This window comes from Rana temporaria, chromosome 4, assembly GCF_905171775.1.
Source record: "Rana temporaria chromosome 4, aRanTem1.1, whole genome shotgun sequence".
Classification (NCBI taxonomy): domain Eukaryota; kingdom Metazoa; phylum Chordata; class Amphibia; order Anura; family Ranidae; genus Rana; species Rana temporaria.
This window is the reverse complement of record NC_053492.1, coordinates 114,345,916-114,373,546: the sequence shown is the minus strand read 5'-3', so window position 1 is coordinate 114,373,546 and position 27,631 is coordinate 114,345,916. Positions and strand designations below refer to the sequence as shown.

The window sequence follows — 27,631 nt, the reverse complement described above, 5'->3', positions numbered from 1 at the left end:
CGTGTGTGGCGGCAACCAGGTGAGGAGTACAGAGACGAGTGTGTCTTGCCTACAGTCAAGCATGGTGGTGGGAATGTCACGGCATAACTACTGCAGACACTGGAGAGCCGCTTCAGTTCATTGTGGGAACCATGAATGCCAACATGTACTGTGACATACTGAAGCAGAGCATGGTCCCCCTCCCTTCGGAAACTGGGCTGTAGGGCAGTATTCCAACATGACGACCCCAAACACACCTCCAAGACGACCACTGCCTTGCTAAAGAAGCTGAGGGTAAAGGTGATGGACTGGCCAAGCATGTCTCCAGACCTAAACCCTATTGAGCATCCTCAAACAGAAAGTGGAGGAGCGCAAGGTCTCTAACATCCACCATCTCTGTGATGTCATCACGGAGGAGTGGAAGAGGACTCCAGTGGCAATCTGGTGAACTCCATGCCCAAGAGGGTTAAGACAATGCAGGAAAATAATGGTGGCCACACAAAATATTTACACTTTGGGCCCAAATTGGACATTTTCACTTAGGGGTGTACTCACTTTTGTTGCCAGCGGTTTAGACAATAATGGCTGTGTGTTGAGTTATTTTGAGGGGGACAGCAAGTTTACACTGTTCTACAAGCTGTACACTCACTACTTCACATTGTAGCAAAGTGTCATTTCTTCTGTGTTGTCACATGAAAATATATAATAAAATATTTACAAAAATGTGAGGGGTGTACTTTTAACCACTTCAGCTCCAGGAGATTTTACCCACTTCCTGATCAGGCCATTTTTTGCAATACGGTACTGCGTCGTTTTAACTGACAATTGCGTGGTCATGCGACGCTGTACCCAAATAACATTGATGTACTTTTTTTCCTCACAATTAGAGCTTTATTTTGGTGGCATTTGATCACCTCTGTGGTTTTAATTTTTTGCGCTATAAAACAAAAAAAGACTGACAATTTTGAATCAAAAAAATTTTTTTTTTTACTTTCTACTATAAAACATTCCCAATAATTTTTTTAAAAAAAAAATCTAATGTCTACATCAATTTAGGCCAATATGTATTCCGCTACATATTTTTGGTAAAAAAATCCCAATAAACGTATATTGATTGGTTTGCGCAAAAGTTTTAGCGTCTACAAACTATGGGATATTTTTAGGGACCTTTTTTTTTTTTTGTTACTAATAATGGCAGCGATCAACGTTTTTTAGCGGGACTGCGACATTGCAGTGGACAAATCTGACCCTAAGTGGCACTTTTTGGGGACCAGTGACACAAAAAAAAATGCACTGTCAAAGTATAAATGACACAGGAAGGGGTTAACACCAGGGGCGATCAAAGTTACCATGCTCCTTCAAAGTTACCATGGGCCTCTTGGCTGCTTCTCTGATTAATGCTCTCCTTGCCTGGCCTGTCCATTTAGGTGGATGGCCATGTCTTGGTAGGTTTGGAGTCTTGTCATACTCTCCATTTTCAGATGGATTGAACAGTGCTCTGTGAGATATTGAAAGCTTGGGATATTTTCTTTATAACCTCTCCCCGCTTTAAACTTCTCCGCAGCTTTATCCCTGACCTGTCTGGTGTGTTCTTTGGACTTCATGATGCTGTTTGTTCACACAGGTTCTCTAACACAGTGGTCATCAACCCTGTCCTCAGGGCCCACTAACACAGGGCTCGACAAATCCCGGTCGCCAGGTCGCCATGGCGACTTGGCTTGGAAGGGGGAAAAAAAAAAAAAGGTTTATTTTTTTGTGTGCTGGCGCCATCTGGTGGTGAGCCGTTGGTATTACAAGTTATTACCACCAGATGTGTAAGCTGGCGCCATCTGGTGGTGGCCGTTGGTATTACAAGTTAAGCATTACAAGTTAAACAGCAATTCTAATGTTATTTTTCACTATTTTCACTGCCATCTTCTTCCCTCTAATTAGAACCCCCAAACATTATATATATATATATTTTATCCTAAAACCCTAGAGCGGGGATATGCAATTAGCGGACCTCCAGATGTTGCAGAACTACGATTCCCATGAGGCATAGCAAGACTCTGACAGCCACAAGCATGACACCCAGTCAGAGGCATGATGGGACTTGTAGTTTTGCAACAGCTGGGAGGTCCGCTAATTGCATATCCCTGCCCTAGAGAATAAAATGGCGATCGTTGCAATACTTTCTGTCACGCCGTATTTGCGCAGCGGTCTTACAAGCACACTTTTTGTGTGAAAAAAATACACTTTTTGAATTAAAAAATAAGACAACAGTAAAGTTATCCCCATTTTGTTTATATTATGAAAGATAATGTTACGCCGAGTAAATTCATACCCAACATGTCACGCTTCAAAATTGCGTCCGCTCGTGGAATGCCGACAAACTTTTACCCTTTAAAATCTTCATAGGCGACGTTTAAAAAATTTTACAGGTTGCATGTTTTGAGTTAAAGAGGAGGTCTAGGGCTAGAATTATTGCTCTCGCTCTACCAATCGCGGCGATACCTCACATGTGTGGTTTGAACACCGTTTACATATGCAGGCGCTGCTCACGTATGTGTTCGCTTCTGCGCGCAAGCTCGTCAGGACGGGGTGCGTTTTCTGGCTCCTAACTTTTTTAGCTGGCTCCTAGATTCCAAGCAAATTTGTCAACCACTGCACTAACAGGCCAGATTTTATGTATTATCTTGGGGAGATGCAGACTAGAATACTGCAATCACTGAGCAGCAAATGATATCACCTGTGATGTATTTCAGTTATCTTGCAAACCTGGCCTGTTAGTGGGCCCTGAGGACAGGGTTGATGACCACTGCTCTAACATACCTCTGAGGACTTCACAATTATGTGCCACTTTGTGTTGGTTCATCACATAAAATTCCAATAAAATACATTTACATTTTGTCTGTAACATGAAAAAATGTGGAGAATTTCAAGGGGTGTGAATACTTTTTCAAGGCACTGAATGTGATTATAACAAAATAATGGTCTACTTTAAAAAATTATGCAGGAGGAAGACTAATGAAGTAAAATAATCACTCACATTATTCCTGCTGTTAGGACATGAAACATAGGGGTGAGGTTCTGAGAAGTAAGCTAGGGGTACAGAACATCAACTTTGTAATGTTTTTTTCCCTTCTTTTTTCTATATAGCACATTTTTTCTGTTTTATTTACTAATGTTATTTAAATACATGAAATAAAAAGTTTATTAATAATAATAATAATAATAATGAGCTTTGGGGAAAAAAAAAAGAAGTGTCATCTGCTAGGTAGATACAAATGAAATGCCAACTACAGGGGTAACTGCATAATAGAAGTAGTGACCCAGGTAATACTTACTTCATTTCCATGTTTCTGAAGAAATTCTATTTCTTGTTGTGTAAATGTGGTCATAGAAATTGACTTCACTCTGTGGGGTGGATTCAAACCTCGTCTAAAGTGATAAAAATAAAGAGCTGTTAAAATAGATAAATATAGCAAATGAGTACATACAGTAATTAGCATATTCACAGCACTATACCATAATTAATTACTACAGACATCCCAATTCTGATTTTACCATTAAAAGGAGAAGCCCGAGTGCTTTCACAATGGAGCGGTGCGCCGGCACGACGCCCAAAACAGTCCTGCAAGTCGCATCTTTGAGATTCTTTAGGAGAGGTGTATACTCCTTTTCAGACGCTAGCGGGGGTTAAAAGTGCCCCGCTAGCGACCGAAAAGCGCTGCAAAAGCCGCGCTAAAAATAGCAGCGTTTTATTTTCAATGCCCGCCCCAGTGTGAAAGTGCCCTTAGAATGCTATTTTACTGCAAACAACTGCTTTTAACTAAACATTGTCCTCCATTGACACTGCACTATCTCAATGTTACAGAAGGTCAAGTTATCAGTTATCACATTATATATTCATTATGCCTGTTGGCTCACTGTAGAGCCTTTGTATTCAGACAATGACCTGTATTGTTTTATTGTACGTTCTCTCTTTAACCTTGTGCAACACAAAAATAAAGAATATATTGGAAAAAATGACATTAGGGTGGAAACTGAAATGACACTTCCATGGTCTCTTAGCGGATTTACACACGTGTGAGTGGGTGACATCTAACTACTAACACGGCTTCCTTATCACAAGCAATGTGGATTTAACAAGTGCTTAGAAGGTTTTCTGCTCAGAAAAGCTGTATTAGAGAGTAAATGGCCCTTGTGAATGCCTTGAGGACATGTATCCTTTTAAAGTACTTTCTAATGACCTGTGTAAAGGTGACGTATACTACAACTTTCTTTCTGACAATTTGCAGAACTGACAAGTCAGCAGATTCATCCAAGTACATTCTGTAAAATGAGGAGGCAGATCTCCTCCCTGCTGAGAAGCATCCTGTTCACAAGATTCCCCAAGTCTGAACTTTTTGTTAAATTTGAGCAGAAGGTTTTTTTCCTTACCCAGATAGTAGAGCTGCACAATTAATCATTAAAAAATCGTGATCTCGATTCAACCCCCCCTGACCATGCCCAATGCAGAGTTTGCCGATTCTGTCATATAACAAGTGGAGAGACTTTGGGCTCTTTCACACGGGGCCGATCAGTGATGATCCGCTCCGTGAACCTCCGCTTGCTCCCCGCTGAGCCGGCGGATGACAGGGCGGTCCCCGCACACTGTGCAAGGACCGCCCTGTCTTTTCTCCGCTCTCCTCTATGGGGGGAATCGGATGAACACGGACCGTCTGTCCGTGTTCACCCGATCCCACAGACAGATGGAAAAATAGGGTTTTCCTCCGTCTGCAAAACCGGGTGAGATTGGGTGTCAGCGGATGAACCCGCAATCTCATAGGGACCAATGCATGACCCTTTTTCATCCGCACACGGATGGATGAAAAAGGGACATACAGTCCACCTGTGTGAAAGAGCCCTTTATCTGCTCACTCAGCTGTCTATCTGGGCAGTCTGCCAAGTTCTTAACAGGAACCATTGTAACCAACACTTCCTTCCTAGATCAAAAGGGATACAATTCTGTGTGTAAAGAACAGTCTGCCAAGTTTGTAACAACATTAAACATTGTATCCAACTTCCTTCTTAGAGCAAGTCTGTGTTTAAATGCAGGAAGTTTAACCACTTAACGACCGCCGCATGACGATATACGTCGACAAAAGGGCACGGCTGGGCACAAGGGTGTACATGTACGTCCCATTTAAGAACCCAGTCGTGGGTCACGCTCGCAACCCGGTCCTCTTCTCAGTGACTGTCCCCGCGGGAACAGCGGACCCGATCGCCGCCGGTGTCCCGCGATCGGGTCACAGAGAGGAAGAACGGGGAGAAGTGAGTGTAAACAAACCTTTCCCCATTCTTCCTAGTGAGCCTGTCACTGATCGTCTGTTCCCTGTGTTAGGGAACGAGGATCAGTGACGTCACACGCACAGCCATTTTGTTTGGAAGCCACGTTGCACAACCGCGCAATTGTCAGTTAAAGCGACGCAGTGCCGAATCGCAAAAAGGGGCCAGGTCCTTAACCTGCATAAAGGTCCGGGGGCTTAAAGCGGGGGTTCACCCGAAAAAACACATTTTTAACATTAGAATGAGGCTAATTGTGGGAAGCACAATCAGGTGTTTTTTTTTTTTTAAATCAATGCAGTACTTACCTTTTCAGAGATAGATGTTCTCTGCCGCTTCCGGGTATGTCTTCTGCGGGACTGGGCGTTCCTATTTGATTGACAGCCTTCCGACCGTCGCATACAGCGCGTCACGAGTTGCCGAAAGTAGCCGAACGTCCGTGCACAGGCGCCGTATAGAGCCGCACCGACGTTCGGCTTCTTTCGGCAACTTGTGACTCGCAGTATGCGCCGGTCGGAAGGCTGTCAATCAAATAGGAACGCCCAGTCCCGCAGCCCATACCCGGAAGCCGCGGAGAACATCTCTCTCTAAAACGGTAAGTACTGCATTGATTTAAAAAAAAATTCGGGTGAGCTCCCGCTTTAAGTGGTTAAAGTCCAAATCTTTTTCTGACACTTTTTTCTCAGGTTAAAAATCAATATTTTTTGCTAGAAAATTACTTTGGAACCCCTAAACATTATATATATTTATAGCAGAGACCCTAGGGAATAAAATGGCAATTATATTTTATGTCGCACTGTATTTGCCCAGCGGTCTTTTGGGGGGAAAATACACTTCAATGAAAAAAAAAATTGTAAAGTTAGCCCAATTTTTTGTTGTTTTAATTTGAAAGATGTTACGCCACGAGAATCGTGACAAAATCGTCATCTTCTAAGCAAAAAAATTGTGATTCTCATTTTAGCCAGAATCGTGCAGCTCTACCAGGTAGGAGAGATGTTATCAAAAGATTGATTCTAGTGCTGTAAAAATATTTCAACTTCACACAAAAAAAAGGACCTAGCAATTTAGATTTCAATACCTTCCTTCTTCCAATTGATAACCAGCAATTTTTTGCACAATTTAAAACCTGCATTTTATTGCTAGAAAATATATATTTTCAGAAAGCAGAGACCCCAAAGAATCAAATGGTGGCAGATGCAATATTTATGTTCCACAATATTTGAACAGCTACAAAAAGTGTAGCTGCTGACTTTAAATAATCAGACACGCACCTGTCTAATGGTCCAGCGATGTGGGCATACAAAGGCCCGCTACTCCCCCCTCAACTCTATGCGGCACCGGCATTCATATTGTGGGCGCCCGGCTGTGACTCCACAGCTGGGCATGCGCAAGCTGCGTGCTGTGAATCTTTTGGGACCTGTGGCGTGTCCCAGAAGACAGCAGGGGAGGAGAGGTGATCTTCCTTGCGGAGCCCCGGGAGAAAGTGAGTGCTGAATGCCTCTAAAAAGAGGGTATCTGCACCTCCCTAAAATGTGGCATGTCAGGGGTCACCATCAGTTAAAGAGGAAGTTCAATTTTTGGGTGGAACGCCGCTTTAACTAACGCATATTTTCAGAAACAAATACACAAAAATAAGTTTTAGTGTTAACACAAATTATACCCGATTTTTGGTAAGATTTAAAATGATGGTTTTAGGACTTTCACTGCATTTGGAACAACTATAACTTCCTGGAACTCCAAGGCCTAAAACCTTTAAACAATCTAGAAAGGGGGAGGCATCTCTAGACTAGACAGTTATATGGAGGTCTCTACCATGAGATCATTTCAAGATTTTAGAGCTCTCCCCGCTCCATCAAGCTTTCTTTCATTACCTCCAGCCGAAACATGCTCAGCTGAGTAGAATTCATGTCTACCCCGAAAAATTGTTGAGACTCCCCTGTTGACTTTGGTGGTCCAGACCACATTTACAGGGCAAATTTCCCTGTCTATGCATTTTTTTCTCCTACCAGTTCTCGATCCCAACAAAGATCTTCCATGAAAAGCTGATTGGTACAGCAAGGAATCTCTGTTCTTGCAGGAGAGCATTGGGCTGTCTTCTAGGCGAGTGCATTGCCTAAGAGACATCCCAATGCTCCAAGTTCTTCCTGTTCTTGCCAGAATTGAGCCTACATGCTGCAAAATCCCAGGAGCCGTGCACCTGTTCTTCACTCAAAAGATCTGCAGGAATCCCCGCTGTAGCTTGCCGTTCTGCCACTTATCTCCCCAAGCCTGTCAGTCACACATCGGCGCTCAGAATGGCAGATCAGTTATTTAACCCCGTGCCTGCCCTACACCAACAACGGCAGATAAGCAGAAGACATTTCTTCACATATGCCCCGTACACAATATCCGAAAATCGTACGAAAAATGCCACTTTCGAATCGATCGTACGATAATCGGATCGTTAGTACAGAACTTCCGAGAGCCGATCAGGACAGTTCATCCGATTTTATTTTATCGGACATGCACAGAATTTTTTTTCGTACGATGCCAGATCGTACAATTTTCGTTTAATCAGTACAGCTGTCTTTCGAAAATGCATTACAACACGTGACATCACTTCGGATTTTTTATTCTGCCGTAAGAGAATTTTCGTGACTTTAGTAAACTCATCAGATTCGACGTGAGATTAGCATAAAAAAAAAAAAAGACGATCATTCGTCAGATAATCGGATTGTGTGTACCGGGCATAAGTCTTCTAATAATCGTGAATGTGCACACTATTTCATGAGTTGTACTTATTGTTCCTAGCGCCAGGTGTTTGTTTCTATACGTTTACTCATTTACGGACCCTTCCCAGGTCCAAAAATTCAGCCTATTGGTTCGGTCTTCCACAACAGTGGTCATCAACCCTGTCCTCAGAGCCCACTAACAGGCCAGGTTTGCAAGATAACTGAAATACATCACAGGCGATATAATTTGCTGCTCAGTGATTGCAGTATTCTAGTCTGCATCTTTCCAAGTTAATACATAAAACCTGGCCTGTTAGTGGGCCCTGGAACAGGGTTGATGACCACTGCTCCACAACAGCCGCAGGTTCTCATATGGCCATTTGGGGAAATGAATTGCCCAACCCTGACATAGGGCATGAATTGTGCATAACAGCAATCGATTATTTCTAATCAAAAAGCTTTGGAGCTTCACACAGCCAATTCTCCACTTTGCCAAACCTGCACGACTTGTGGATAAGAAAAAACGTGAAAAATAAACCTGAACTAACATGCCAGTCAAATACAAAACTACATGCGTGTTTGCAACAAAGCCCAAATGTAAAAGAAAACAGGTTTGCAAATATTAGATAAAAGACTCCAGGTCAAAGCTTTAGACAAAAGGGAAGGAAGAGTACAGAGCATCTCAGGAAGCACCAGACCAGGTTAGGTACAGATGAGTCTGCTATTTACAGAAGTAAAACATGAAAGCTACGTGGTTTGTAAAATGTGCTTCATAGTCAAAAGGGGAAAACTCAGAACTTTAGGAGAACTTGTAAAATAACTTTTTGATAGACATGCTTACCTGACTGCAAATAGTAAAATTTGGTTATGACCAATAAGGCATATCCAAAATTACTAATGCCCCATACAGGATATGCTAGCACTAAAACTGAACTAAATTATTTGATTCAACCACTTTTTTTTTTACTGCAAGCCCAGGTTTAGACTATAGCGATCTCAGACATTGCATGTGATCCGCACACGCACCGTAGGTGCCGATCACATGCAATGTCTGTGTGAGCCTAGGTTCACACTGTAGCGATGCGGAAACCAGCGAGATTCCAGTGCCGGTTCTCGCATTGCATCTCCCCCTCTGGCAGTTTACACTGACTTCTGCGAACCGCTGCGGGTGTCAATACAATTTTAATGGCACCCCTCGATCAGTTCACAGATCGCAGTGTGAACTGTGGATTCGGATAGGAATCAGATTGCATGGGTGAGAACACCTATGCTATCCGATTCCAGTGCGGGGGGGGGGGGGTCCCTCCTCCTTTTTGTCTGTGAATCCAATGCGAGTTCAGCCATACAACTGATTGGCTGAACTTGCATCATAAAAGTCAGCTTAGATGAGGGTTCCTCAACCACCGCGCCATGGCCCAGTACCAGGCCGCAACCTTCCTCCTGTTGGGCCGCTGGTTCCTTTTTCTGCACTGAACACTTTCCCATGCTGAGCTGCAGCTTGACAACTACTGCTGTCACATAGGGCTGCCACCACATCCCTTTAAACCCAAACACATATGAATTACACAAATTCTGAGGCTGATTTAATGCAGATAAGGCACCAAGTGAGTTTAATTACCACCTTAATCAGCCACAGAACCTGTGTAATTAATATGTGTTCAGTTTTAAAGGGATGAGGTGGCAACCCTACTGTCACAGTGTCAGCAGCACCAGGCGGCCATTACTTCACAGGCTGAGCATGAAGCAGAGAGAAGCTGTAGCGTGCCGAGTAAAAAAGGAACATTGCCCCTTCTCACAGCATCAGCCTGCAGAACAGAAGCAGCAGGCAAGATCTATCAAATGATGTGGAATAAATAGAGTTTATAAAGGGAGAAAAAAAATTAACAATTAGATAGAAAATTGAAGAAAGGGGGGAAAAAAAAAAACATTGGGAAACTATGAATCTATGGCTATAAACATAAAAAAAAAAAAAAAAAAACAGTTATGCAAACTTTTCTTATATTGTTTGTCGTAATGGATTCAAAGGTCCCCACTGTATGTGGGATATCTGTGCATGAATACCACTTTTGTTTTTTAAATTAAAGTCTATTTTTCAAATGTCACACTTAAAATGTTCTCTTTTTTGTTCCCACTTCACTTCATTCAGTGTGTATTAGCGCCTTTTTTATGTAAATTATTGTTTTTTGATCACTTAGTTAATATAAGATACCTGGTTGATCTTGCCAGTCCCCCTTCATCCTTGCTGTAAACGGACCATGCAAAGCATATCTGTGCTCGCACGGGCAGTTTGCATCCCTGGGTTAGCCGCTAGGAATGTCAGGAAGCCATGATAACTATTAAAAATCAGCTGCTAGAAGCCTACAGATAATGTTCGCAACTAGTCCTTTGCCTTTTTTTGGGCACAGCTTTCACAGTTCAGATCCTCTTTATCCTGTTTTTGGTTGGCTGGCTGCTATACATTGCACTTGGCACACTGCGTTACTGAATAAGGCTGCCAGCGCAACCATCTAATTTGAAACAAAAGTGAGTTTTGCACTTTCAACACACAGCAATACTACACATCAATAAATGTTATACGAGGTCTTTGAATGATAAATCATCAAGGGATTTGGGCATTATAACTATCCTGGATTTTCCTGAGGAAAGCATGCTTGTGTGCCAAAGAGGACTAATCACTGTGTACTGTACACAAACATATCCTGAAATTCAAAAGGCAGTGTTTATTTGTAGGCAGTTACCCTGTTTTTAAAATACTGAACAGTTTAACTGTAGACATTGTGTCTCACGTAAAACCACACTTCTCCGTACTCTGCATACAGTCAATAGGTCTTCCCTAGAACAAGAACACTCCTGGATTTTACAGCTGATGGGAACTAAATTAAAAGCAGAACAGTGGTGCAGACTCTGTTTTTCAGAGGGGCAGGGAAATTATGAAAAAAAAAAACAAACACAATTATTACGTGTATGTGTATGTATATATATATATATATATATATATATATATATATATATATATATATATATATATATACACACACACACACACACACACACACATTATATATATATATATATACACACACACATATATATTTTTTATTTGGGTTTTTTACGCGCGATTTGAAAAAATGTTAACTTTTTTGCATGAAATATTATATATCAAGATTCTGTATTTCTCTTAGCCAGCAGGTGGAGCTGTTGCTTGCTTTTGACATATGTACAGTATTCTATTTAGTTTGTATATAAAACTCATTTCTTCTTAGACTGTACACTCTGAGGCTGCATTGCACTAAAGTGTTTTAAAGCAAGCAGCATCTGCTGAGCATGCTTTTTAGCTAGGCCAGGTTGCTTTTGTATTCCTTTGGTCATTAATTAAAGTATAAACTAAAGGCAACATTTTCTTTTTTTGTTTTGGCGAAAGAATTGGAACACCTGCAAGGTTTTCATCTACTTGGTGTGTTTAGCTTTATCGCTGAAAGTTAAAGAATTTCACACATTTTGGGTTGCCCCAAACACAGAAATAGGGGAAATCTTCCAATGGGGACATGGAAGATTCTGGTGATCCTGGGATTCCCACATTTTGCAGCAAATTGGCCCTTTGTTCAGAAAGTTTGGAGATCCAACATAGAAATAAGTTTTGCCTTTGTTTCTCTGTCTTCTTCACTCTATGACCAGTTTATTTATTTTTTGATTAGCCAAGACTCCCCTGCCCAGCACCCCCCCCCTTTTTTTTTACATTCAGCGGGGAACCCTACTTACAGCTGATGGCTTCCCGGCCCTCTCCTTAGCAACTAGCTATATACAGTGTGTTTACAGCAAAATGCATAAAAACTGCATGCAAAAGCACAAAATGCACAGCAGAATGTGCCTGAAAAATGCATCAAGTGCAGCGGCATAGATGAGAACCAAACTTAGGACTACATAAGTACCAATTAACCTTAAAGTATATTTTAGTGTGTGCTTTCTGTCTACAATTTACAGGGAGGAGGTCACCTCTAGCATTTTGTAAATAGTTGCATACATTACAACACATTAAAAATGCATTTTACCTGCAGTCTCATTCAATACAATGGAGTCTATACTGAACATAGTTGTTCCAAACAATGTATCAAAATACAAACATATACACAGTATAATGGAAAATGCAGGTACTGTTTTGAGGCACATTATAATGGAAACAAAAGCCTAGTGTACTTTTTGGTGCCCGAGGTTCGGTTCACACGGGTGCGGTACGAATTGATGCGATTTCACATTGCGATTTATGTTTTGACAGGTGCGAATTTAATGCGAATTCTGAGGGGACTGGGCATAGCTGAAGATTAACCACTTCAGCCTTGGAAGGTTTTACCCCCTTCATGACCAGGCCATTTTTTGCGATACGGCACTGCATTGCTTTAACTGACAATAGTGCGTTCACCCCCAAATCCCAATAAGCATATATTGATTGGTTTGCACAAAAGTTATTGTGTCTACAAATGGGATATTTGTATGGCATTTTATTTTCACTAGTAATGGTGGCAAGCAGCGATTTTCAGCAGGACTGCGACATTGCGGTGGACAAATCAGACACTAAAGTGACACTTTTTGGGGGCCAGTAACACCAATACAGTAATCAGTGCTAAAAAAAAAAATGCACCGTCACTGTACAAATGACACTGACAGGGAAGGGGTTAACATCAGGGGCGATCAAAGGGTTAAGTGTGCTCCTAGGAAGTGCTTTCTTACTGTGTGGGGGATGACTTACCTGGAGGAAGACAGAGATCCGTGTTTCTGCTTAGCAGAAACACAAGATCTCCATCTATCTCTCTGACAGAACAGCAGCCCGCCTCGTTTACATGGGCAGCCCGCCTCGTTTACATGGGCAGCCCGCCGTCCTGCCTCTCCTGTCAGCGATTGTCAGATCTCAGCAGACATTGCATCCACCGGACCCGGCTCTCGCTGTGTCCAATCACAGTGGGAGCAGGGCGACTCACGCCCCAGACCCCGGAAGACCACACCTGGTACAGATATGTTGTTCCGCGCAGCCGGGCCACCCTGCCGCAGTAAATGTGTGGTTCAGAACTGGTTAAATTCGCACCGCACCCTTTTTTAACCAGATCAAAACTCACACTGCATCGATGTAAACGGCCTTCATAGAAAACAATGTGCAATGTACTTTCAGATGACATGAATCTATGCCTTTGCAACAGACTTGCAATCGCAGGGGAAACATTACAATGTTAACCTTCAGCTCTTAACACACAACCCCATTAAAGTGACAATAAGCGATATCCCTATGCAGGCCATAGATTATGCGATTTTCTTTCCACGGGTTGCAAAAAAGAAAATCGCTTGATTCCCACATTAAAATCAGTGTTGATGGGGGGGGGGGGGGGGGGGGGAGTCCCTCCTGCGAAGCTCATTTAATCTGTGAACATAATTTCAAAAATAACTTTCAATATTAAATTTTTTGAAGTTTTCATTTAAAATAGTTGGTGATTTTAACAATTTTAAACCAATTTTGCTCAACTGCAAATTTATATATATATTGTCACCGCTGACATGTTTGCCCAGTCTTTCTTCCAGGTCCAAGTGCTCCGGCTATGCGATTGGCTGAAACCACTGGGCCTTCCCCCCATTCTTCTCTTTTGTGTGTTCTTTAGATGGTCCAGGAGAACTAAAAGGAGCATATTCTGCGGGATAGACCCATTTTTGTATTTAAAGTGTATGTTACAGGATAGATCCATTTGTGTATTTTTTATGTATTGATGTGTAATTTGAGAATGTTTCGTGTTTTTTTTTTTTTTTTAAAGACCTGCAAACTGTTTCTTTGCAAAGTATGCAAGATTCTGTATACAAATAATAAAAATAATTTAAACAGAAATTTAACACTCTGGCACTCAGGTTGCATCAAAATAGCGTATAAACCTTTTCAAAGTCGCTGCAACTTTAAAGCGGGGGTTCACCCGTACATAACACCTTTTCCCCTTAGATTGATGCTCGTTTTGTCTAGGGGAATCGGCTAGTTGTTTTAAAATATGAGTTGTACTTACCGTTTACGAGATGCATCTTCTCCGTCGCTTCCGGGTATGGGCTGCGGGACTGGGCGTTCCTATTTTGATTGACAGTCTTCCGAGATGCTTCCGACGGTCGCATCCATCGCGTCACGATTTTCCGAAAGAAGCCGAACGTCGGTGCGCAGGCGCAGTATAGAGCCGCACCGACGTTCGGCTTCTTTCGGCTACTAGTGACGCGATGGATGCGACCGTCGGAAGCCTCTCGGAAGACTGTCAATCAAGAAGGAACGCCCGCTCCCGAAGACCCATACCCGGAAGTGACGGAGAAGATGCATCTCGAAAACGGTAAGTACGGCTCATATTTTAAAACAACTAGCCAATTCCCCTAGACAAAACGAGCATCAATCTAAGGGGAAACATTGTTTTATGGGTGAACTCCCGCTTTAAGTCGTATCGATCAGAACAGATGCTATTGAAATCAATGGGCTGCCACTTGTCATGCAACTTTAAGGCTCCATTCACACTAGTGCGACACAGAGACCCGTAATTTAAAGCACTTGTGTAAGATGAGGGAAATGATGAACACTTAGCCCGTTAGGGCTGTTTGAGGATGAGGGTTTGGAACTAACAAGATAAACTACAAGTGGCCACTTAAATACATATTTCGTAGATATGATCCACTTGTAATTGCCATATGGAAACCCTCCCTGAGATATGGCATGCAGCCATTGCTGGATTGTATTCATGTACACAGAAAGTGGCTGCAGCTCAGCAGCACCAGAGATTCAACACTGAATGATGGAAATTGTTTAGTATATAAAGTGATTTGCCAACCATAATGGCAGTTTGAGTTGATCTACAATATAGGATTTATGACTCTAAGCCCTGGTTCACACTGGATACGATTTGGAACGATTTGAGATGCGATTTGACATGTCAAATCGCATCTCAAATCGGCGGCATTTGCCGGCAATTGTCGGCAATGGCATTGTCCTAATCAGTGCGACGCCGCATCTGCGATTTCAAAAAGTAGTTCCTGTACTACTTTTTGCGATTTCGGGCCGCGATTTACATTAAATTGCGGCCGAAATCGCGGCAAATCGTGGCCGCGAAATCGCGGTAAAATCGCGCATTTTACCGCGATTTTGAATTCGCAGCAGTGTGAACCTAGGCTAAAGGAGTGGCTCAATCCATTGGACTCCATCTAGGACTCAATTTCATCGTAGGCCGCATCAGCATTACGATTGCCCTCAAAAGGGCCGGTTGTATCTGTAAGATTAGATGTCCAGTGCATCCCCTCCCCTTACATTAGATGTCAAGAGCCACTCCACCATCAGACGTTGAGTCCCCCACCTTCCTTTACATCACAGTGCACCTCCCTTTTCTTATGTTGCTGCTGGGAAGAAAATGGATGCATCGATTAAAAGCAGAAAGTACAGGGTCTGGAGGAGGAGGAGCATATTTCCTGCAGCTGCAGGAGAGGTGCGAGGGCCACATGAAATGGCCTGGAGGGCCTGATTCGGCCCGCAGGCCTTGTGTTTGACACCTGTGATCTAGGACATGAAATATCGCTAGGACTAGCTCCTTTTAACCAGACATGCAGCTTGAATTCTGCACACCTATATATTTGTATTTGGCTCTCCCGAAATAGGTTACCTACTAACTAGACTTGCGACAGTCTAGATGGAGGATACATCAGAGCTCCAAAAATAAAATATGATCCCTTGTCATTTATAAAGAGCAAGTGATTTTCAAGACATTATGATCTTCAGTCAGAAGCAGGTAGGTGAGATCCCAGGTGAATTACCTGGCAGCTCAATGTAGAAAAGTATTCCCCCCGGCTTTACCAGGAATGAGTGTAAGGCGGAGAGAAGAGCCAGCAGCAGCAACTGACATAAATCTGTCTGCTCCAGGTGAATAAAGCACCAGCCGGGATACAGAGAAATCAAAGACAAACCAAAGGCACGCTTCTAAAGAATTAAATGCAGGCGGGAGAGCGACGCAGAACAAGAGACAACCATTAAAATGATTTAATAAGAGTGCTTTGCAATGAACAGCCACTCTCCGGGGATTATAGCCAACAACCGATAACAATGGTATGCTTAAGCCGTCATTTTATGTTTGGGCCTTTTTCAGTCTTGGAATGATCAATGGAAACCTTCCCTTTGCCTGAAATGGATGTACGGCCTGTACTGAGGGGCTTTGGGCTCGTGTCAAGGACATCATGCCTGAAATGGACGTACGGCCCATACTGAGGGGCTTTGGGCTTGTGTCAAGGACATCATGCCTGAAATGGATGTACGGCCCGTACTGAGGGGCTTTGGGCTCGTGTCAAGGACATCATGCCGGAAATGGATGTACGGCCCGTACTGAGGGGCTTTGGGCTCGTGTCAAGGACATCATGCCGGAAATGGATGTACGGCCCATACTGAGAGGCTTTGGGCTCGTGTCAAGGACATCATGCCTGAAATGGATGTACGGCCCGTACTGAGGGGCTTTGGGCTCGTGTCAAGGACATCATGCCTGAAATGGATGTACGGCCCGTACTGAGGGGCTTTGGGCTTGTGTCAAGGACATCATGCCTGAAATGGATGTATGGCCCGTACTGAGGGGCTTTGGGCTCGTGTCAAGGACATCATGCCTGAAATGGATGTATGGCCCGTACTGAGGGGCTTTGGGCTCGTGTCAAGGACATCATGCCTGAAATGGATGTACGGCCCGTACTGAGGGGCTTTGGGCTCGTGTCAAGGACATCATGCCTGAAATGGATGTACGGCCCGTACTGAGGGGCTTTGGGCTCGTGTCAAGGACATCATGCCTGAAATGGATGTACGGCCCGTACTGAGGGGCTTTGGGCTCGTGTCAAGGACATCATGCCTGAAATGGATGTACGGCCGGTACTGAGGGGCTTTGGGCTCATGTCAAGGACATCATGCCTGAAATGGATGTACGGCCCGTACTGAGGGGCTTTGGGCTCGTGTCAAGGACGTCATGTAGACATGAGTTTGAGACACTTCCGAGTTCATTCAGTATTCATTGACAGCTCATCTGACTTCATTCAAAATCTACTTCAAATAGGTTTTGCATTCCCATAGACTTGTATGGGAATACAAAACCTGTTTAAGTCCTGGTTCACACTGGTGCGTTCTGACATGCGATTAAACGAACACATTTCAAATCGGCGGCATCGGCGCCGTCCTAATTTGTGCGACGCGGCAACAGCGGTGCTGCACAGATTTCAAAAAGTCGTTTCTGTACTACTTTTTGCAATTTCGGCCTGCGATTTACATTGACATCTGTGCAGAAACTGCACCGATGTCCCTGTAATCGCGGCTGAAATCGGGACTGACAAGCGGGAGTAAAATCGTGCGAGTTCAGCTGAACTCACATGGCTTTATTCCTGCAGCCCAGTGTGAACCTGGGCTAAAGTGAACAAAAAGTTTGCAAAAAAAACCAAAACAGGCTCTTTGGAATTTCTATACCAGTGCCATATTTTTTAAAAGGCATTCTATATACCATCTTAAAAATATGGCACAACCAGGTTTTCCGTCATGTGGCTCTGGTATGTCGAGAAGTCTTTGGGCTGGATATATTAAACCCCTTTGGCGCTACAAATAGCACCTGAAAACTGCTTCCTATTCATTTCAATGAATGCTTTCACACTGGGGCGGTGAAAAACATCCTGCAAGCAGCATCTTTGAAGCGCCTAACATCTTCTATACCGCGCCTATTCTGTAAGAATGATCGTTCTTATGGTGCACAGAATCGCCGGCAGAAAACAATGATATTTGAATGATGCCGGTAGCTGTAGGCATCAGATATCCCCCCTGAAAGTCAAGGACATCAGTATGACGTACTATGGGCGGGAAGCGTTTAAAAAAGCTCCTCAAAAACGCCACTTCGCATTGAAATGAATGGGAAGCGCTTCAAAAGCATTTTTATTTCATTTCATTTTTTGACACGTGACCTTAAAAAAAGGTTTTACTTACCTAAGCCCCGAAACTCTGAGGGCTCATTCCGGCAGCAGTTTTCCCCAGCTTGAGTCGGCTCGTCATTGGATATTGATAGCAGCGCAGCCATTGGCTGGCACTGCTGTCAATCATATCCAATGATGCGGTGCGCCAGGGGCGGGGCCGAGTGATACAGTGAGCGGCTAGCACGCCCGCAAGAGCTTTCCACCATGCGAGCTCGCTTGCATGAAGGTGAAAAGTTCTTGCAGGGAGGAGCCGAGACAGCCGCCGAGGGACCCCAGAAGACCAGGTTCGGGCCACCCTGTGCCAAACGAGCTGCACAGTGAAGGTAAGCATAACATGTTTGTTATTTTAAAAACAAAATCTCTTTAGTGATCCTTTAAGCTTCTGAAAATACCAGTGATCACACGCACATTTGAAGCAAATTATGAGCCTTGGCGATTGATTGGTACTACCTAGGAATCTCACTTCATAGGGGACCATCTGCTCATTAAAGGATACGTTCACCTTTGGGAACAGGTTACATGTTGCGCCCCATTTCAGGGTGGAACATGTTCCTCCCTGTGGCAGCAGTAAGGGGGAAGAAGTTTCCTGTACTAGCTGTCAGTATTTAAAATCAGCGCATGTGAATGAACTACAAGCCCCAACATCCTTTGCGGATGTTGGCTTGTAGTTCTCTTTGAACCAGGAACAATGTAATAGTTCATTGCTTTCTTATCGTCATTGTATTTGCCTGTCCATACGGGTATACAGCTATAATGACAGATCTGAAGGAGACCTACATGGCAGATCACTTCATGCTTTACAGGATCAGAAATACAGATTTTCAGTTCTTATGACAGAGGGGAAACATTTGAGAGGTAAGGATACATGCAGGAAGTATGTATATCCTTATAGATAAGCACTATGGCAGTAATTTAGAAAGGATGAGAGTGGGTTTACATCCACTTTAAAGAAACCTATTTAGAAAATAAAAAACAAACCTTTACAGCCCCTTTAATGGTTTGAATCCCAGCTGGTTCCTGCTAAACCTTAGAATACGATAGAGCAGGAGAATTTTCGCTTATGCAACTCAAGTTGTGGAGTGTCCACTGGCCACGTCACCTGACACAAGTTGTGGAGTGTCCACTGGCCACGTCACCTGACACAAGTTGTGGAGTGTCCACTGGCCACGTCACCTGACACAAGTTGTGGAGTGTCCACTGGCCACGTCACCTGCCACAAGTTGTGGAGTGTCCACTGGCCACGTCACCTGACACAAGTTGTGGAGTGTCCACTGGCCACGTCACCTGACACAAGTTGTGGAGTGTCCACTGGCCACGTCACCTGCCACAAGTTGTGCATTGTCCACAATGCAATGCAAGCAATTACAGTTTTTTTATGCTTTTTAGGCCAGAATCACACTAGTGCATTGCGTTTTGGAGCTCTGTTGTCTTTGCGAATTTCTCTATAAGGTGTTCTGCAGATCAACTGCATTATAGTTGCAGATCAGGTGCGAATTTGGAGACCTGGGAGAGGGGAGGGGGAGGGGGGAAGTGTATTGAACTGAATGAGACAAATACTGAAGAGAAATGAACACATCTGCGAATTCAGCTGCGTACCCATAGAAGATAATGGGACTGAATTCGCACCTAAACTGCACCGCAAGACATAAAAACCGCATGCGGTTTGGAGGCAATACGCAGTGCGGATGCATCGCACATATGTGAACCAGCCTCATTGAAAACAATGTATTTTGAAATGTCCTGCGAATTAGATGCGGTTTAAGCCGCACTCAATTCGCATAGGTGTGAACCTGGCCTTAATGTTTTTTCATCATTTGCCATCATTCTTGAGATTTCTAATGTAAAAAAAAAATTCACCTTTAAAAACGCCTATAAACGAAATCGCGACAAAACGCCGTACCGCGTTTTGCCGCGTTTAGCATCTGAAACCTTTTTTTTTGCTTCTGGAAGAACGAGGTTAAACGCAACTGCCTAAAACCGGCAATAAACGTGACTGTGTGCATGGACACATAGGATAACATTGAATGTGTTCAGGGGCAGTTGAAAAAGCTGTCCAACTGCCTCTGAACACGCGTTTACCAGCGTCTCGTGTGCATGGGGCCTTAGGGTACGGTGCTGTAATTCCGCTTTTGAGGTCGTTGCATCAAATAATGAAAAATGACCACGAATGCGATTTGAACATCATTTCTTTTTTGCTGCCTTGCAAAGCAAGCCAGCGTGTCCTCAGAAAGTAGAGAGAAAAAAAGGAAGCAAGCAAGATGTTTCTGGGTGTAGTCCACCTTCAGCACTATGTCATGCCTGTGGATTTTAAAGCAAACATTTCTAGAGGACATTCCACAAAATTGCTGCCAATGAAGAAAACACAACGATCTATAGGGATGCCAGGCTAAACAGCCAGAAGGCAGAGAACCATTTTATAAGTGACCGGTGGGCATGAAATAGAGGTGAAAGATACATTCTGTCCGGCTGCTTTTTCTCACCCCCCAGGAATATACTGAGCACAGAAAAATCAATGCAGGAAACCACTTGAATTGCTGGAATTCCTGTCAGCCTCACAGCATGGGCGGGAAAACATAAAAAAGGGTCAGGATTCCAATGTATACTATAGGTGCCTACAGAGAACATGTTTATGAAGCTGCTTACTGGAAACATTCAGGTCTAAGACCCCATACACACTATTAGATTTTCTGAAGATTTTGGACCAAAACCATATACCGGTACTATGAGGTCAAACCTTAAAGCCTTGTACACACTGTCAGATCATTGGACGAATTTCTGACCGTTTGTTGGATGCTAGTCTCAAATCGAAAGTGGAGAGGGCACTCGCCATCAGAAAATTCTGATGACAGAATTCAACGTCAGACGTGACGTAATGGGGGTTATTTACTAAAGGCAAATCCACTTTGCACTTCAAGTGCACTTGGAAGTAAAGTCGCTGTAGATTTCAGGAGGACATGCAATAAAAAAACAACATTTTAGCTCGCACATGATTGGATGATAAAATCAGCAGAGCTTCCCCTCATTTCAGATCTACCCCTCAGATTTACAGCGACTGCACTTGCAGTGCAAAGTGGATTTGCCTTTAGTAAATAACCCCCATTGTATTGTATTGAATTGTTTTGTATGTGTTCGGCTGTCAAAATACCAACGATCAGAAAATCCGCAGATCGTTCATCAGATGAAGTTTATCTTCAGATTTTCTGACTGTGTACGGGTCTTTAGGCCCCATGTACACGGGACGCTGCTAGACGTACCTTCAGAGGCAGTTGGAAGCTTTTTTCAACTGCCTCTGAACTCATTCAATGTTACTCTATGTGACCATGTACTCGTTTATTGCCGTTTTTAGGCAGCTGCGTTTAACAGCGTTTCTTTGAAAGCAAAAAAAAATGGGTTCAGGCGCAGAAGATTTCCATGTTTCAGACACCAAGCGCGACATTTTAAATGTGGCTTACTATCTGTCAAGTTGAATCATTTGGGAGCAGTTGTAAAAACGTCCCGTGTACATGGAGCCTTAGACCCCTTTCGCACTGAGGAGTTTTTCAGGCGGTTTAGTGCTAAAAATAGCGCCTAAAAAACTCCTGCCCTGCAGTCTCAGTGTGGAAGCCCGAGTGCTTTCACACTGAGGCAATGTGCTGGCGGGACCGCTCCAAAAGTCCTGCTAGCGTGAAGGAGCAGTGTGTTTACCACTCCTTCCCATTAAAAACAATGGGACACCGCAGCTATACCTCCAGAAATGTGCCTCTGCAGAAGTGCATTGCTGGCGGTATTAACCCTTTTTCGGCCACTAGCGGCGGTTAAAACTTCACCGCTAGCAGCCGAATGCTGCCGCAATCCCGACGGTATAGCGTCGCTAAAAATAGTGGCGCTATACCGCCACCACACCTCCCGCTCCGATGTGAAAGGGGCCTTAGAGTTTAAATTTGTATGCAATCAGGCAGGCCCTTGCACTACATGGTTTTGGGAAATCTGCAGAAAATCTAATAGTGTGTATGGGGCTTTAGGCCTTGCTCACAGAACCCACCTACCCAAGTTTATTGTTTGTGCCACTAATCACAATTATTTCCTATCCAAGAGATAGAATGCTAATTTTTGTAACCTTTAGGCCCCTTTCACACTGGGGCGTTATTCAAGCGAATCCTTATCTGCAATCCCAATGTGCTGGTAAAGCACCGCTAAGACCCTAACATTTTAGGGCGTTTTTGTAGTGCCTCAGTGTGAAAGGGTAAGGCGTTTTTACAGCGCTTTCAATTCACTTCAATGGAAAGGGGCGTTTTTGGAGCGTTTTTTTTTAGCGCCCAAAAGCTGCTCCAAAGATGCTGCTTGCAGGACTTTTCTCAACGCCCCGCCAGTGCAACGCCTCAGTGTGAAAGGGTAAGGCGTTTTTACAGCGCTTTCAATTCACTTCAATGGAGAGGGGTGTTTTTGGAGCGTTTTTTTTTAGCGCCCAAAAGCTGCTCCAAAGATGCTGCTCAAAGGACTCAGTGTGAAAGGGTCCATTGAGATGCATGAGAGCGTTTTAATGCTAAAATGCTGTAAACACGCCCCAGTGTGCAAGGGGCCTTAGATAGACAAATCATTCAGAGGCTGGGCCCTGCATGTTTCTATAGCTGATGTCTGTAGGTACCTTTAGCAGATCAAGACACCAGAGGAAGACTGTTCAGTACAAGCATATCAAACAAAAATTATGTAACCCCCTCCCAAAAAATAATAATCCGTGTAGAAAGTCAGTTACATTTTGCTGATCTGCTTTCCATTTGAAAAGCTGCAGCCAACTTACCGACGCAACTGAAAAACAACACCGTTGCTGCCACCGAATCTAAAGTTAAAACAATTGCCAGTCCGCCAAAATCTTTGTGGCGTTTCAGCTTTTCCACTTGGTGAGGATATTTGGCATTGAAATCCATGAGACATAAGAAGCTAGCATGAGACTGCACTTTCCATTACCACAAGAAGCCCAAATATTTTTGGGTGAAGCCGTCCTTCAAGGAAGATCTCCACCTTTCAGCGTTTTATACTATGAGCTCATTCACACTGGTGCAGAGGCCATACACTGAGCAGAAGAATATTTATCCACAAGAGTTTGTGTACAGCTGCAGTCAGCAGATAGAAGGCAGACCGATGTCACTACATCTTAGCCCTTCCATGCTTTGGGGACAGAGGAGCAGCTCTGGACACTTGGATGTCATACAACTGTAGTGTGTGTCAACCTGTCACTGATTTCTACATAAAACACATGTGACTCCCGGGGGCACAAGTATTCTGAAATCTGTCTGTGTATGGCCCTCTGCACCAATGTGAATGGCAGGTGCTACATTCTCTACCCCATGGTCAAATGCTCAGATATCATTTAGGTGCGGTGATAGAATAAAATGCGTTACTGTGAAATGATCACTACTATAAATCTTCAGCGCTATTCTGGCAGCTGGGACTTGCCTGGACTGTCTGTGCCATTTGTCAGATTTGGACATTACTGTGGGAGGAAAAAAAATTTGATCTTTTACAGGAAAAAAAGAGAAAAGTCTTGGGCTGCTCTAGCTGAAGAATTGTGGGTAAAGTGGTTGCAAACCGTTACATATACCCAGTGAAGCGAATACAAATCCATCGATTTCAAACCGGCATGTCAGTCCCACTTCAGGGGGCGATTTGAGAGACATCTGTGGGGGTTCAGGCACAGATATCTATTGAAAACGCCCCCAAAGTCACCAAAAGTAGTACAGGAACTACTATTGGGAATCGGGATGGTGCCATTGCCGGTGTCCTGTCGATATGGATCCCCCGTCGGATAATGCCCAGGCTGGACTGCGCAGGCACAGCGCATACAGAACCGCCGAAAATCTCAGAGGATGAACAGCTGTTAGTCAGCTGTACACGGCACCTGCCCAATCAACACGCCACATACTCCTGCGCGCTTCCGATGCTCGGGGCGGGTTATTCATTGAATACAAGGGGCGGATGCATACAGAAGAGGTTGCATGATGGCCAGGGGCGGATGTAATATTGAGCAATAATTATTATTATACAGGATTTATATAGCGCCAACAGTTTGCGCAGCGCTTTACATCAGGGAAGACAGTACAGTCACAATACAAATCAATACAGGAGGGATCAGAGGGCCCTGCTCATTAGAGCTTACAATCTAATCACTGTTTTCTCCCAGCAGGAACGGCTTCCCCCGTCCGCCACGCCCCGGCCCGCCAGGAGAAGACAATTGCTCGGCAGGAGGGATTCCTCTGCCAGCACTGCCTGTGTTGATGGTGGAATCGTGCAAATTTCTGTCCTGCAACCTGTTGGAAAAAAAAAAATTGCACCATCTATGGCCTGCCTAGGTAACACTTCCAAATTCTTTTTACCTCCCTCAGAGATATCCCAGTACTCCCCCCTGACAATGCCTTCATCCGATTTTCTCTCCAGGAGAATGTTGCCATCTTTGTTCAGGCATCATTCAGGATCAGCATCATCTTCCTGGACTGAGCCTGGGCCAAGGATGAGCTCTGGCGTGTTCGCATAGAACACGTGCAGAGCCCCCAGGAAGTGTGCACGGCGCTGTGCTAATCACAGCCAGGGAGACATTGTCCCGATGCTCAGCTGCAGGGATCGTGAAATGTCTCCCTGGCTGCTATTAGCGCAGCGTCGTGCTCACTTCCTGGCGGGCTCTGCACGTGTACTATGCGAACACGCCAGAGCTCATCCTTAGTTGCAGCCACCGAAAGCGATTCGCACAAGAATCATACCACATTCCTGTGCACATCACATGCAATGTTTGTGTGATGTGATTTGAGCCATACATTTCGTATGGAACAAATCAGCACTAAAATGGTGCAGGACCCTTAGATTTTCTGCACACCTAAATCGCATCACATGGATGTTCACACCTATGAAATGCAATTCTGGCAATCGCACTGCATTTTGCAATCAGTTTCAGGGTGTCGTTATTCGAACATTGACACATTGACACATTGACAATGCGGCGCAAGAAACGCACAGGATTCGCTGCATTTCCAGCATCAAGTCCGTGAGAACCAGGGCTGAGATGCAGGATCACAAATTGCACAGCCATGTAAATCCTGGTGCATGTGTAGTCCTTGACCATCTTCACAAATATGATACACACGTCAGCCCCAGCTGTTGCCTCTCTATAAAGTTACAATATTGCAGTCTGATGGCAGGGGGAGAGGAACCTGAGGAAATGACTCCTGCTTGTGACAAGTCAGGATAACATTCATATAGACTTGTAAAGTTACTGACAGGTCCACGTTAAACAGTCTTACTCCAGCCGACAACTAACCTGGCTGCTACTGGAGAAAAAGACGGAACAGACAAACCAAACTGGTAAACAAATCCAAAACGGGTTACAAATTCCACGCAACGTTTGACAATGTGACTTTGAAAGAGGTAAACATTAACAGGTTATTTACATACACAAGAAATGTGGAATGCGTTGACATTTTGATGAAAATAAAACCGACCACAACCTGTTAGCCGAGAACCAAAGAACTGGTAATTCCAGAGAGGGAACTACTGAACAGAACAATCTAGCATGTTCTAAAGATCATAACGTCCAATATGGAAACTGGCTTTGCCTGTGCCAACAAATACAATGATGTCTATCTAGGTGACTGTGCAGAACAGCGACCTTGGACAAATGAGAAGCCGATGTGTAACTACAGATTGCATGGAACAAAGCGCACCCGATATTCATGGAATCGGAGTGCTTTTCTGGGTCCAGGTCTCCTCCGCTATGATGAGCCTAGAATGCCAACTTTGTAGATTTCTAAATCCTTCCACCTGTGCCCAAATGTCGGAAATCAGGAGATCCCTATGAAAAGAAGCCACTTCCTTCTCTATGGAACAGTCACAACAAGAAAAGGGAGAACCATTGTTAACCACATCCATAGCGCGTCATTGTAAAATGATGGCGGCAGGAACCCCTCCTCGATCCGGGTGGACGTCATACGACGTCCTGTGTTCCCGGCGATCTGGGGCGCACGGCGACGCTCGTGACCCGGCGCGGGTGCCCGGCGGCCGCGATTGCCGCCGGGTGCCCGCGATTGTCGGTAATCACGGCAGGAGTGTGGATCTGTGTGTGTAAAGACACAGATTCACCTCCTGTCAGCGGTGAGACCAATGTGTGTTCCCAGTACAGAGGAACACACATCGTTCTCCTCCCCTTGAGAGTCCCCTCCCCCTTACAGTTAGAACACACCTTAGGGAACATATTAACCCCTTCAACGCCTCCTAGTGGTTAACCCCTTCCCTGCCAGTCACATTTACACAGTAATCAATGCATATTTATAGCATTAATCGCTGTATAAATGTGAATGGTTCCAAAAACGTGTTAAAAGTGTCCGATGTGTTCGCCGCAATGTCACGGTGACAGTAAAAAAATAAAAAATAAAACGCAAATCGCCGCCAATACTAGTAAAAAAATTAATAAAATAAAAATGCCATAAATCTATCACCTATTTTGTAGACGCTATAACTTTTGCGCAAACCAATCAATATATGATTATTGCGATTTTTTTTTACCAAAAATATGTAGAAGAATACGTATCGGCCTAAACTGAGGAAAAACAATGTTTTTTTTTTTTTTTAAATTGTGATATTTATTAAATAAAAAAGTTAAAATTACTGTGTTTTTTTTTTAATTGTCGCTCTTCTTTTGTTTATAGTGTAAAAAATTTAAAACGCAGAGGTGATCAAATACCACCAAAAGAAAGCTCTATTTGTGGGAACAAAATGATAAAAAAAAATTGTTTGGGTACAGTGTAGCACGACCGCGCAATTGTCATTCAAAGTGCGACAGTGCTGAAAGCTGAAAATTGGCTTGGGCAGGAAGGTGCGTTAGTGCCCGGTATGGAAGTGGTTAAGCTGATTTCGAAGGCACGGCTGTCATTCCTCACATTGTATCACTACTTAAAGTGGATGTAAACCCTCCATACACCCAGTGAAGGGAACAGCCTCAGGTGATACACACAAATGAATCAAATCCCCCTACATAGGTATTACATGCATATCTGCTGTCTTCACATTTATATATAAAGTTTTTAGAAAGTTCAGATCGTGTTTCTCTTCCTGTTTAACCACTTGCTTACTGGGCACATATACCCCCTTCCTGCCCAGGCGAAATGTCAGCTTTCAGCACTGTCACACTTTTGCGATATAAACAAAAAAAGCGACAATATTAAAAAAAAAATTATTATATATATATATATATATATATATATATATATATATATATATATATATATATATATATATATATATATATATATATATATATATATATATATATATATATATATATATATATATATATTTACTATAATAAATATCCCGATTTTATCAGTTTAGGCCGATATGTATCTTTCTACATTTTTTATTATTTTTTTTTCCCAAAAATATCACAATAAGTGTATAGTGATTGGTTTGAACAAAAGTTATAGCGCCTACAAAATAGGGGATAGAATTATGAATTTATTTATTTTTTTACTAGTAATGTCGGTTATCTGCGATTTTTGTCAGGACTGCGATATTATGGCGGACACTTGACACATTTTTGGGACCATTCACATTTATACAGCGAACAGTGCTATAAAACTGCACGATTACTGTATAAATGTGACTGGCAGGGAAGGGGTTAACACTAGGGGCGATCAAGGGGT

At 43.5% G+C, this 27,631-nt stretch overlaps 1 protein-coding gene across 6 annotated transcripts in view; it reads right to left on the bottom strand.

The window, feature by feature from the left end:
• Positions 1-27,631, bottom strand: part of AGFG1 (ArfGAP with FG repeats 1) — a 131,860-nt gene that overhangs the window by 81,063 nt on the left and 23,166 nt on the right. For all 6 annotated transcript variants that reach the window (XM_040348840.1, XM_040348839.1, XM_040348842.1 and 3 more), the window contains exon 2: positions 3,306-3,399. In XM_040348840.1, the coding sequence (XP_040204774.1) occupies positions 3,306-3,399 (94 nt within the window). The remainder of the gene's footprint in view (positions 1-3,305; positions 3,400-27,631) is intronic.